Source organism: Coccinella septempunctata, chromosome 2 (assembly GCF_907165205.1).
Source record: "Coccinella septempunctata chromosome 2, icCocSept1.1, whole genome shotgun sequence".
NCBI classification, from domain to species: Eukaryota; Metazoa; Arthropoda; class Insecta; order Coleoptera; family Coccinellidae; genus Coccinella; species Coccinella septempunctata.
Window position 1 is genome coordinate 34,771,878 of NC_058190.1, and position 14,860 is coordinate 34,786,737.

The 14,860-nt window shown below is 35.3% G+C and overlaps 1 protein-coding gene across 2 annotated transcripts in view; it reads left to right on the forward strand.

The window, feature by feature from the left end:
- Positions 1-14,860, forward strand: part of LOC123306545 — a 32,617-nt gene that overhangs the window by 12,618 nt on the left and 5,139 nt on the right. Inside the window, exons 4-9 of one of the 2 annotated variants that reach the window (XM_044888587.1) lie at positions 1,253-1,341; positions 1,396-1,592; positions 4,741-4,913; positions 7,079-7,256; positions 7,660-7,853; positions 13,354-13,501. In XM_044888587.1, the coding sequence (XP_044744522.1) occupies positions 1,253-1,341; positions 1,396-1,592; positions 4,741-4,913; positions 7,079-7,256; positions 7,660-7,853; positions 13,354-13,501 (979 nt within the window). The remainder of the gene's footprint in view (positions 1-1,252; positions 1,342-1,395; positions 1,593-4,740; positions 4,914-7,078; positions 7,257-7,659; positions 7,854-13,353; positions 13,502-14,860) is intronic. The other variant, XM_044888588.1, reaches the window with a different exon arrangement.

Consider the following 14,860-nt stretch of genomic DNA (forward strand, 5'->3'; position numbering starts at 1 on the left):
CAAAAACTTATTTTGGATGGTACAGATCGTTTGTCCAACATAAGTCCACGTCTGTCCACCAAATTTTTTCATTTCTCCACCCACAAAACCATAGAAATCGATCTTTGAAAATTTTGGAAAGTGCGAAGTTGGCACCCCCAAATGTAAATTTTTTAACCGAAATTTGAGGATCGTTTGTCCATCATAGGTCCATGTTTGTCCACCTTTTATTTTCATTTGTCCAGGCTCCGTTTGAGAGATTAGAAAAAGAAGTTGTTTCGGCGCATTTTCTGACCAGCACCCCCAAATTGCAGAAACGTATCTTTACTGGTATAAATCGTCCAACCTAAGTCTACTTTTGTCCACCCAATTTTCTTATTTGTCTATCCACAGAACCATAGAAATCCAACTATGCAAATTTTGGAAAGTGTGAAGTTGACACCCCAAATGAAAATTTTTAAACCAAAATTTCAGGATTGTTTGTCCATCATAGGTCTATGTTTGCCAATTTTTTTTTTTCATTTGTCCAGGCACCGTTTGAGAGATATAGAAAAATAAGTTTTTTCGGTGCATTTTCTGAGGAGGTCACCCAAATTGCAAAAACGATGGTAAATATCGCTTGTCCAACGTTAGTCCACTTTTGTCCACCCAATTTTTTATTTGTCCACCCACAGAACCATATTCTGAAGCAACTCTTCTAGTAATAAATCTGAGAATTTCATCCATCTCGGCACAACCGTTCGGTCTTGAGGAATTTTTAACTGAACCCATCTTTTTCAGGATTTTTCGAAGGTCAGCTTTCGAGTCGTTTATCTCTCAATAAAAGTAACCATAGAAGGAATTGTGATACGAATTCTGAAAGAGCATTTCTTCTAATAATAAATCTGAGAATTTCATCCATCTCGGCGCAACCGTTCGGTCTTGAGGAATTTTTAACTGAACCCATCTTTTTCAGGATTTTTCGAAGGTCAGCTTTCGAGTCGTTTATCTCGCAATAAAAGTAACCATAGAAAGAATTGTGATACGAATTCTGAAAGAGCATTTCTTCTAATAATAAATCTGAGAATTTCATCCATCTCGGCGCAACCGTTCGGTCTTGACGAATTTTTAACCCATCTTTTTTAGGATTTTTCGTTTTAGGTCAGCTTTCGAGTCGTTTATCTCTCAATAAAACGTGGAGCTAGTGGGGGGTCGCAATATTTATATAATATTCTTCAAGCCCTTACACAAGTGTAGTGATTATTTCATCAAACGTGGAATATTTTATTTGCAGATCGTTCTTCATGGCTCATCTAGGTTTCATAATCTACAGTACAATAAGAACAAACCATTCTAAGAATGATGGTCTTTCTAAGAGTGATGGTAAGTGGAATTCATTCAAATAAGGAAAATGAAAATTATAAAAGTTTTTTTTAGACAACAAATACCTCAAAATGTTCTCGTTGACCAATACATGGAGAGAAATAAATAATCCAAACAGAAATGAACATTTCGACAATCTACTAAGCTTTCAAGGGATGCGAACATTCGGCATGGTTTTGGTTACATCAATCCATAGTATTTTGGTGTCGATGATGGTGTTATTCGTCCGAAATCCAGAATATTTCGAAGAAGTGAGTTTTGATGTAGATTTGAAATTGCCATATCATCGGAGGGATCGGTCATTAGAATTAATTCGTGAGATTACTGAGAAAAATCATTATGTTGAAGAAAAATGAGGGTTTAAAAAAAAATCAATTCAAAATTGTTCCAAAGTTGGCTTTCAGACAAAAACCAAACAATACATCATTCAAAATCTTTGGGCTTTTAACTTAGCAACTTACTACGTTTGCTTTTGTTCTCTTCGCAACTGGCTAGTGGTTTGGTCAAATAGAGCACTTTTCGCTCATCCGCTTCATCCCCATAACCTCTTTCACTTGATGTTTAGGAATTAAGTATACAGGGTGAGTCTTTGACTTGTAGATATATTTTAACCGTAGAATCTTGAGATTAAAATAAACACTTTTTTCCTTTACCATTTCTTCTTATTCGGCCTTGATGAAAACATATAGCCATTTTAAGTTTTCATAATGAGCTATGCTGGAAAAACAAAATTCCCTTCAGAATAATAAGCTAAATCTATGTCACTACTATAGAATTAAGCGTCGTAAAAATCTATGGACATTACATATACCGGGTGTCCCAGAGCTTTTAGGCCAGCAAATATCTCAGTTACCTGCGGAAAAAAAAAATTGAAAAAAATGCTCTTTCATGCAGCATAGCAAAATCCACCCCCTGACAAACAACCCCCGAGAAACCACTCCTAACTTTTGTTTTTCAAATGGCACCCCCATGTTTGTTGTGCTTCAACTTACAGTTTTTTTCATTTCTCATTCAATGATGTATCATGGTAGCTAGGATGGCATGCAGAATTATGGAAAATAAAAATACAAATGAAATACGAATTTATACGCTCAGCTCTATTGTTACTGCAACATTATACTAAAGAAAATGTTCAAAATGTTGGCCAGCACTTGCCACACAAGTTCTAACATTTTATTGACTCTTTTTTTTCAACATCCACTTTTTCTTGTCTCTACAATGTGGACTAATTCGATCAGTCCAATTAACAGTACCCACTAACGAATTCAATTTTATCGAGTGACTATCTTTACAACTACATATTATGATATATCATTGATTGAGAATTAAAAAGAGCTGTCAGTTGAAGCCAAACAAACATGGAGGTGCCATTTGAAAAACAAAAGTTAGGGGTTGTTTCTCAGGGGTTGTTTGTCAGGGGGTGGATTTTGCTATGCTGCATGAAAGAGCGTATGGCCTCCTACGACAAGTATTTTTTTCAATTTTTTTTTTCCGCACGTAACTGAGATATCTGCTGGCCTAAAAGCTCTGGGACACCCGGTATAGTTTTGCATTCAGCCAAATAAGTACCCAATTTTTCGAATTTCACAAACATTTTTTGGTTTCGAATATCAAATTTCTCGGAAACGGCACATTTCCTGGGAAAATATGAGGGATACATTCATTTCTCTAAATGGTCGAATCTTCTTAAGTGTGCGTTCATTCAACTTACTTTTAAGAACCGAGTTCTTCGAATTTCTGGTATTTTTATGCTATGTGATGGTCATAATAGAAAAACTGGAAGATGTGGGTGGATATTAATCACCACATCAATGAGAAAATATATTCCGAAAATCATTTCATTCGATAAGGTCGTTTTTTGAGATATATAACCAAAATTACATTATTTTTTTTTGGGTTTTCAACAGGCTGTACCTTTTCAACCGAGCCGAATTAGAAAAAGGGGTAAAGAAATGAAGTGTTGACCTCAGGAATCTTCTGTTAAAATATAAGTATGTATTTACAAATCAAAGACTCACCCTGTATACCGAGAACAAAACTTAACACAAGATGCAACATCCAATCTATCATTATAGCTTAGCAAGAGTAAATTTTCTTGAAATGAGGAAGTCATCAACTCATTACATTAGTTCGCTCGAAGCCTATAGTTCGACCTGAAACCTTTTACAGTGTAGGGAAATTATCCTACAAAAGATGTTCGGGAAACGTAAGAAACTGATGTGGAGACCATCCAGAATATTTCTTAGAAGCTTTAATAGCTTTTTTCCCGAACAAAATTATAATAGGCTACACCTATGCAAAGGTGTTCTCATGGAGCATTATCAATAAATCCGAAACGGACAATCTGAGATCCATAAAACTATATACAGGGTGAGTCTTTGACTCGTACAAATATCTTAACACTAGATTCTTGAGGTCAAAAGAAAAACTTTTTTCCTATACCTTTTTTTCCGATTCGGCCATGATAAAAAAATATAGCTGTTTTAAGTATGCATAATGAGCTGTGCCACCCTTGGTAAACAAAATTACCTTCAGAATAACTAGCTAAATCTGTGATACTGCACATCTGTGAATCTTTTAAACAGAGTTGTATTCAGGCAAAGTATGCAATACTTTCACAAATAATTTTGAATTTTTCAACATAATATTACTCGAAAACGGCGCATTATTCGATAAAATATTAAGGAATTATTTCATTTCATTAAATGTTCAAATAGTCCAACTAAGTATCAAGAGTTGGGTTCGTTGAATTTTTGGTATTTTTATGGTATGTAGTGGTCATAAGTCATAACGAGAAAAGTGGGAGACGTGGGCGATATCATGTGTTCGAAAAAGATTCATCACATGAATGAAAAACTATATTCCGAAATTCATTTCATTCGATGAAACCGTTTGTGAGATAGAACTAAAAATATTTTTTTATGGTTTTTAAAGAGCCTGTATTTTTTAAACCGAGCCGATTCGGAAAAAATGGTAGGGGAATTTTTTTTTCTTTTGACCTCAGGAATCTATACTGTTAAAATATTTGCCTTACCCTGTATATTTGACTTCGTTTTCTTGAGCTCTATCCAAATGTCGCATATAACATAGGGTGTTCCATTTAAAAAAAGGTAACTTTGCATTGCCACTTTCTATACAAATGAGTCGTAATGTATTAGCTAACTATTGAAGACTGATTTATGCAGAACAAATTTTTTCGGTAGCTCTTACAGATTCGCATATAAGGTATAAGGCCTAATTCTGGCGGACACCCTGTACATGGTCTTCACTGTTGTGTTTGATAACATAAGACACTAACTTGAAGCATAAAATATTCTCTATGAACCAAAACAACAAATATTTACAATTTTGCAATTTCGTATTTGATCAATTGAGAACAGATTACTTCTACTTTCTAAGGTTCCCCATAGTTTATGGAAGCCAATATTCCATGGTTCTTTTGGACTGGCAGTTCAAATTTTTTTCATAATGTCTGCTTGGCTTCTATCAGTGCAGCTTCATGGTATAGTGAAAAAAAATGGAGAATTCACTCTGAAGGATTTGCTGTTATTTTGGTTGAATAGGTACTTGAGGTGAGTACGATCTCAGCTGAATCGCTAAATTCACTAAAGCTTGCTTTGTTTCATTCATTGTATGTTCCCAGAGCATCGTATAGATATATCCTGATAGTAGGGGAGCCCACCATGCTAAATGGGTATTCATAAACTGCTCCACATGAGTTAGGGATATTGACTTGAATTGCAAAAAATATAGTTAAAATAAGATTTTTGTGATGAAAATACATATTAATATGAAGTTGCAAATTAATTTTAGCTTGTAGGTCTGCAGCGTATACAGGGTGGTTAAGAAAAATCGAGTAAAATAACGAAATTTTATTCCCAGAGAATTCAAGCATTTTAAGACTATCAATACAATACAATAACAACTTGACATCTCCTGCATACTACACACGAGGTTGTTGAACTTAAGGAATTTGGTTCCATAAACGGGGCAGAAGCTCTCTCAGATCATTTAAGGATTCTGGGGTAGGTTGATGATTATCTAATCTTCTTTGGATCATATCCCATGCATGTTCTATGCAATTCAAATCTGGTGAGTGCGGAGGTATTGGTAAATGTGGAATACCAAGCTCCTCGCGCGCATTCTCAACTATGGCTGCACTGTGCGGTCTAGCGTTATCGTCTGGAAAACGAAAAGTTTCACCAATAGCAGCGTGAAAATTTGGCACAACATTGTCAATGACATGCTCCCTATAGTGTAAGGCGGTCATAGTCCCAGGACAAATGTGTAGATCTGTGAGCCCGTTGAAACTCCTTTTAATGGACGTCTAGAACCTAGCACCTCTCTCAAACGTCGTCTGATGGTTTCGATGGAAACTTGGACTCCATCTGCATTTTGAAGAGTATTCCGTAGCATTCTACACGTAGATATAGAGTTTCTTCTCGCCGAAACGGTGTTGAAACGATCCTGAGCAGGTGCTGTTTTTCGTCGCGCACCAAGCCTTGGTCTTTCCAACACGGAACCTGTCTCCCTGGACCTATTCCAAAGTCGATATATCACACTTTGGCTGTGAGCCTTTCCGCTACAACAACCTGAGTTAGGCCAACCTGTAGCATTCCGATAGCCCTATGAGCCTCAGCGTTTGTTAATTCACGTCTTGGCATTTTCAGAAAACTCGTTTCAAATCGAAGCCGTTGATAAACTGACTTCATTTCAAAATAAGAACATTCATGAAGCATATGCAGAGAACCAAACTTCAGAAAAAAGGCGACCAGGTTTACCAAAAGTCTCATACTGAGTTTTATTGGATCGATTCAAGTTGTTATTGAGTTTTAAACGATTTTCTCGAAGATTACATACTTTTAAAAACGATTGAATACGATATCCCTAACTCTTATGGAGCAGTTTATTACTCGGGTGATGTGGGTTAGTGAATTGTGAAGATTAGATAGTAGAAAAAAATAAGGTATAAAGGGAGATATTTTCAAAAAAAAAGTTTTTTCTATTATTTTTATTGCTGTTGTCAGATTTCATTTTTTACGTTATTCTGAAATTATTTCCATCGAAATACAAGAATCGATGCGCACGAGAATGTTCAGATAACGATTATTTTGTTGGATTTTCTAAATCTAGGTACACACTTTTCAATAGTAATCAAGTATATACAGGGTCTCTGTAAAAAAATGCGAAGGACTTGGATATGATTCCTCGATGAAAATTAGCAGGGGTAATTCATATAATTTTTCTTCAAATGGATCTCCCTTCCAAGATACAGCCTTTGGAAGGCGATGACGAGTTGACAGTTTTTAATTTTTTTACGGGTTCTAAAAAACCCTAGTCATAAAACCCTACATGATTGAAGCACTAAATAGATGTTGCTCACACAATTTTTTCGATCTCACAACTTTATTTTTAGGGGTTGAAAATGACAACTCCTTATGATTTTCCTTCAAAAATTGTTTTCTTTTATTTTTCTCGATACCCGTAGAAAAAATTAAAAACTGTCAATTCGGCGATGACTTTTAAAGGCTGTATCTTGAAAAGGGGGTCAAAATTTATATGAACTACCCCTGCCAATTTTCATCGGGGAATCATGTCGTGAAGTCCTTCTCATTTATTTTCACAGATACCCTGTTTATCTCAATCAGATACTTCAGATGTAATTTGATGACCATAACACAAAAAACCACTCTGTAGATATGGTTAAATTCTTTACCGAATTTTGTTTGGTTTTTAGGTTAATACCATCCTTGTTGGTGATCCTCATATTGCACACCTCGGATGCTCTAGCCTCTACTTTTACGCATCCATATTACTATTCATCTGTCATGGCTGAAATGAAAAGATGTAGATCAATTGGGTGGAAAAATTTATTCTTCATTCAAAACCTCAATGTTTGGAAGGATGGAGGAGTGGTAAGAATCATTCGAAAACCTAATAAGAAAAGAAATTTACAGACCCCGGAGTCTGGAAAGAAATTATCAACCTACAAAAGTTTCAAACAACTTCTGACCTTATAGAAACAGTAAACCGGGGCCTCTTGCACCAAACTCAATGATTTGCAATATTTCATTCTGCACTTTTCACTTTTCAAATGGTTTACATCACACGAAAAACATTCAGAATTGAAAAATGCACAGAGAACTGAAAAACACTTCCCTTGCACTTTACAAATCGAATTCCAGATAAGAAAAACTTGTTGAAATGCGAAGTGAAATGAAATGAAATTAACTGGTACAATAGTACCAGTTACATACACTTTTTCGAATTTTCGATAATTTTACCTCAAAATTTTTAACTGCAAATTATTTATTTCAGTGTGCACCAGTGACTTGGTATGCAGCAGCCGACTTCCAGTTGTACATATTACTATCAGGGATATTTTACGTTAGCAGAAAACTTAAAATTCCGATGAAGTATTTCTTTGGTTTGATTGCCTTCCTAGCAGCATTCATTCAAATTTTCAACATGTTCACTATCAATTTTGAAGGTTTGGTTCGATTCAATCCAAGGTAACTTTATAATTAAATCAGAAATGCTATATGTTGACTTAAATAATCCAAAATGATGGAAATGACCCAATGAATCTTTGTACAGAGATACTTAAATTTTCACACTAATTCGAATTTTCATTTCACTCGAATGTAGAATATTGCCAAGTAAAAAGTAACGCATATAAAATTCATATTTTCGGTATTAACTATTTTGAAGAAAAATGCTCGAATAAGTCAATTTTCATGTGAAAATGAGGAGTTTATCATGCAGCCACTACGAGGAGTAGATGGTATTTGAATTTGTGCTTTTTTTAGTTACTCTGTATGATTTACCGCGAGGGCCTATTAGACGTTTATTTCTATGTTCAGAACTAATCATAATTTGGATTGAAAATTTGCTTGTTGGGATTTTCGACACTGAACTTTCTCCCCGAGATAATTATTTCAGATCTTTGCAACTTCCGGTTTGCCAGAAACAACCTACTACTATCTCAAATGGCACATCCAGTATATCTTTGCATCTTTAGATAGTTGATATGATGGAAATATCAATAGTTTTTATGAAAAAAAATTGTGGAAACGAGAAGTCACACTTTTCGGAATATTTCTGTTGGGGTAACCATTTTCAATTTTTTCATTATGTTGTATTATGACACTGTTTGGGGTTTTGACCAAAAATGTACAAGATGTTTATGAAAACATCACCAAATTGGAAAATTGGAATTCATCGTAACTCAAGATTTTTAGATTACAACCTATTAGTCCGGGAGGCAGGGGCTTTTTTTTCAAGGAATTTCATCCCGGCTGAATTTAATACTGTAGGTTGTAGTCACATTGCAAGTGACGAAACCGACCGTCAGCTGCAATACCATCGGTGGGTGCGGGCGTGGGAGGCGGCGGAACTTGGGAAAAAATGCAAAATTTCAAGTGATTTTATCCCGGCTGAAATTTTTTATATGTAATATTAATGTTAAATAGAAACAAAATAGTGAAGTCAGCTGATAGGCGGAGGGTGGAAAATACGTCAGTCGAGCGCGTGAACTGGGGAAAAAAATTTGAAAATCAAGTGATTTCATCCCGAATGAAAACACCTCCATATGATTTCTTACATATACGGAAATATAAAAATGACCGTCAGCTGCGTGTCTAGCGGGGGAAAGACCGTCAGTCAGATCATTGAAAATTCCGCGCGCCGTATAAATGCATGAGCGCGCTCATACATTTTTGCTTTGACTCACGGTCTTTCCCCCGCTAGACACGCAGCTGACGGTCATTTTTATATTCCCATATATGTAAGAAATCATATGGAGGTGTTTTCATTCGGGATGAAATCACTCGACTTCCAAATTTTTTTCCCAAGTTCACGTGCTCGACTGACGTATTTTACACCCTCCGCCGATCGGCTGACTTCACTATTATGTTTCTGATTAATATCAATATTACATATAAAAAATTTCAGCCCTGATAAAATCACTTGAAATTTTGCATTTTTTCCCAAATTCCGCCGTCTCCCACGCCCGCACCCACCACATTATTTTCAAAGAAGCGCTCGTTGAATTTTTAATAGACGATTGGTTAAATGATCACATGGCATCGTGGATTGGGAATAAAACAGTTTTCGTAAACTATATGGAATGCCACAAGTATGAAGTTGAACAAGGTAAAATTCAACGATCATCGGATCCATTGTTAACGTGTCCAGGTCACGAAGAAGCAGAGATGGTTTTCCATGTCTGTCACTTGAAATCTGATGTTCATGTAACAATGCGATGTTCTGATACAGATATATTGATCATTATGTTGGGAAATATGAATTTCATCGAGAAGAACGTCCAAATCTCGATGCATGTTGGACCGGCAATATTCAGATATTTATTGATGTCACCAAATTGTTTGCATCATTGGGTCCAAATTTGTGCTCTGTATTGCCAGGATTTCATGCCTTCATTGGATGCAATTTCAACTCAGCATTTTACAGCGAAGGAAAAAAAAACGTTTTAAATTCTCCGGAAGTCTCCAACGTACATCCAAGCAGTGAGTGACATTTTACAAATTCCCAATTGTAACCTCGATCAATTGTTCACATACTTAGAATGCTATGTTGGTGGAATATATGGATTTACAGAATTTGATGATATTAACACTGCTCATGTGTTAACATTCAATAGAGCATACGGCAATTAAGATGATTGCAATCCACTTAACTTGAAAAAAAAATTGAAGGATTGTTATTCCCGCCCTCTAAGGCTGAACTGAACCAACATTTCTTTCGCATACATCGTCCACCCTTGGAGCCAAGCACATTTACCTGTACCTCCTGATTATTTGAATGTTGATTATGTTAATAACGAATTAATAAAAATATGAATGACCTATTGCATATGTGCAATAAGATCTATACTATCATTTGGATATAGAGAATCGTCTCGGGGTCACTTTAGAAAAAACAACATTCTGACAGTTTATGGTCTCTACATTTATATGTAGAGACCAGTATTACTTTGAGGACTGTAAGAATGGTAATAACACAAGAAGAACTGAACCCCACTTTTATCCCATACACTCCTCAACTTTAAGGGAGAAAAATGTCCATTATGCAGCGATGAAATTATTTAATGGCTTACCAAGGAATTTGCAAGGCATCGATCAGTTTGACCTTTTTCGGAGAAGGATTCACAGCTACAGCTACATACTTCAGTGTGAACCGTATAACTTGGAAGAATTTAGAGAATTTTTTAAAAAGAAAAATTGCTCCTGAGATATATTTTTCTGTTGTTGCTTTGACATGTTTCTATTGTATTTTGACATATCTGTGATATGTAAATTAATTGTAGAAATTAAATAAATATACTATACTATAATTAAGTATGTTATATGATGTTGCTGCTTTATCTACATGTATCATGGGTGAATCGTAAGAAACCCGTTTGATATTGATCGAAATCATAGTTTCAATTAATATAAATGTTTAAATATCCGTAGGCTGATTAACTAATGAGAAAAAAGACATCAGACCATTGAAAATACCGCGTGCCGTATAAATGAATGAACGCGCTCATACATTTTTGCTCTGACTGACGGTCTTTCCCCCGCTTGACGTGCAGCTGACGGTCATTTTTATATTTCCATATATGTAAGAAACCATATGGAGTTACATGAATATCAGATTTCAAGTGACAGACATGGAAAACAATATATATATGTGTCTTCGTGACCTGGACACGTTAACAATGGATCCGATTATCGTTGAATTTTACGTTGTTCAACTTCATATTTGTGGCATTCCATATAGTTTACGAAAACTGTTTTATTCCCAATCCACGATGCCATGTGATCATTCAACCAATCGTCTATTGAAAATTCAACGAGCGCTTTTTTGAAAATAAGTGAGGTGGGTGCGGGTGTGGGAGACGGCGCAACTTGGGAAAAAATGCAAAATTTCAAGTGATTTTATCAGGGCTGAAATTTTATATATGTAATATTGATATTAATCAGAAACATAATAGTGAAGTCAGCCGATCGGCGAAGGGTGTAAAATACATCAGTCGAGCACGTGAACTTGGAAAAAAAATTTGAAAGTCAAGTGATTTCATCCCGAATGAAAACACCTCCATATTATTTCTTACATATATGGAAATATAAAAATGACCGTCAGCTGCGTGTCTAGCGGGGGAAAGACCGTCAGTCAGAGCAAAAATGTATGAGCGCGCTTATGCATTTATACGGCGCGCGGAATTTTCAATGATCTGACTGACGGTATTTCCCCCGCTAGACACGCAGCTGACGGTCATTTTTATATTTCCGTATATGTAAGAAATCATATGGAGGTGTTTTCATTCGGGATGAAATCACTTGATTTTCAAATTTTTTTCCCCAGTTCATGCGCTCGACTGACGCATTTTCCACCGTCCGCCTATCGGCTGACTTCACTATTTTGCTTCTATTTAACATTAATATCACATATAAAAAATTTCAGCCGGGATAAAATCACTTGAAAATTTGCATTTTTTCCCAAGTTCCGCCGCCTCCCACGCGCGCACCCACCGCTACTTGACCAGCTGACGGTCAGTTTCGTCATTTGCAATGTGACTACAACATACAGTATTAATTTCAGCCGGGATGAAATTCCTTGAAAAAAAAGGCCCTGCCTCCCGGACTATATATTTTTTATTGTTTCAGTGGATTCTACGTGAGAAAAGGGGGGGCGTTACCTAAATCATTGAGTTTTCGTTCAAGGTATGACATATTGTTGAAATTGAAATTATGATATCTAACGATTAAGATGTCTAAAAACATGGTGTATGCAGTCGTCAATTTTTGAATGGAATGACTTTAGACTAAATCGAAAATAAGAGATTCGTTTCGTGGCGGCGCCACCATGTTCTCTCCTTGTTCTATGAATGAAAATCTAATGATACTCTCTCGCTTTATTTTGTTCTTCGTTTATATCGATCACAGATTACAGTCATCTCTGTATTCCTTATGGAGAGTACTCTCCATAGTATTCCTGATGAATGAACCGGACTATTTTCTCAGCTGGTAACGAATATTTGTGATTTACACTTGAATTTTCGTTGCCGTTTCGCTGACGATATTTCAACACTATCGAAGGATTCAAAGAAGTACTACTATTTTTCTTCAAGATAATTTTTGTTTGACAAATTGTATTCGTGAGGTAGGTTATTCAATATAATTTCAATAAAGCTCACAGTTGATTGGCGAAATATTCAATATATTCAGTTGACTGAAACGCAATTTTCACTATACTTATAAAGAAATTTTGAAGAACAGACTCGAACAGATTAACGTATTTCTGTTTCTTAATACATGCTCACAATTCACATTACGTATTCTCAATACAGTTCCTGTATTGCTTAAATATTGCTGAAGTTGCCATAAAACTGTTAGCTCTATCCGTCCCAAATGTTCATCTGATTTGGCTCTGCCTCAATTTCCAACAACAAAGGGTGATAGTCCAACAACACCGAATTCTTAGCTGCAGTTCTTGATTGTCCATACAGAAAACTGAACGACATGTTCATTCAATTAATGTTGTACGACCTTTCTCGAAAGTAATACATTTTCACACACCAATAATCGCTTATAAATACAGCAAATTCGCAAGTCGTAGGAATGCATTCAAATTATTTTCAAATATCAATTGACAACTGTCAATTCCTAAACGGCGCTACTAAGATGACATCTTAGGCCCTACCTACAGTGGGAAAAACGAAACTTATCTCTTATTCTCGAAGCGGGAAAAACAAAATCTAATCAGTGCATACACCATGTTTTTAGACATCTTACTAACGATGCAAAGATGTTTAATAATATATGTACCGTTTGAAATAAAAATAAAGAAGTAGGCTGTTTCTGGTACAACCACAGGTTGCAGAGGTTCGTAAATATTTCAGGCATAAAATTCATTGTCGAAAATCCCAACACTTGGCTTATAATAATATACACTTAGGTACTATTAAACGTCTGATATCTGATCATAGACTTGAAATATTTTCAGATTTCTGCCTGCAGAAAAATTTATGGCTTCGGCGGAAATGAGCTTTTCATACCTTCCAACATATGGAAGTGCAATCACATATATCATAGGTTTCCTTTTCGGCTCCATATATTGGCATAACAGAAATAAACCAATTTTTGATACGATGGTAAGTACTTAAAATAGATAAAATTTATTCTATTATTATACTAATGTACAGATCATTTTTGAATTTTAAGCACATATTTCATGTCAATATTTTTATCCACAAATCGATTGTGAATGCCGAATACAGGGTGTTAACAATAGATTCCAAATCGAAAAATAACCCTCTCAGTGTGTAGAGTCTATTTTTCTTAATGAGATTCGTTTTTGCATTAATAAATTATACCTAATTAAAAAAGTAAGGGATTCATTTTAAAAGTTGTAGAACATAACATTTTCTACAAATTTCGCTCGAAGCAATTTTTTCTACTTTCAAATATTGGTGAAAACCGTAGCCTCCTATGATTGTTTTTTTTTGAGTTATTAGCAAAAAATGATATTTTGATAATTTCGAGAAGTTCTCATAACTTTTTTGTCTTTGAAGTTACAGATCTGAAACTCGAAACGTCTTCAGGCACTGTTTTACGTAGAATCCTTCTACAAGCTCAAAATATTTGTTCATTTCGAATCATTAGGCGAACTTTCGTTTTTGCATACAAACTTTTATTGAATTTGTTATTTTTGAATTGAAAGAAAGCGTTTGTCAGTAGATTCTACGTATAAAAGTGCCTAAGAAGGTTTAAGTTTCAGATCTGTAACTTAAAGTTATGAGAATTTTTCGAAAACGTCAAAATCTCATTTTTTGCTTCATAGGAGACTACGGTTTTCACCATTCGTTGTTTCTCTGAAAAAGAGCTCGGAAATATGTCACTCATTTTCTTCTAGCTCTTATAGTTCTCAAGATCCCCTCAGTAGATAACGAATTTTGCCCACCCTGTACACCTGACGATTTTTTTTACATCCTCAGACGCTTTCCACACTGCCGCTACTATATAATCTTCAAAATCCACTAGATCTAAACTACGCTCGTGTATATCCCTATATAGCATCGTGGGCTCCCCAACTATCTACTTATTGATGATGTTACCGTAGACTTGAAAATTTGACGCTCAGAACAGAAGCGTACATCAGAAGTAATGGACAAAACTTCTAGCAAATTTTCGACATGACTTATTTGAAAGTATTAGCTTGACCGATTAATTTTGCTGTCTCTTTTTAATTTTTAAATTAACCTTCAACTCCCTGAATATCCGAAACGAAGCCGTTTTAGCCTTTAGCTTATTGAGACAAAAAGGGTTAGTTTTTCTTTTGAATTCATGGCTAATATATGGAGGTCTACTTTCTGGACATCCTTTTTAATTGGCAAATTGCTTTTATTCTGATAAAATCAGTAATCTGATCACAAGAAATCAAATAATCTTTAGAACTTTTTCATCAATTATTAGAGACCGGTTTTTATTTGTTAGATAATAATTCAAAAATA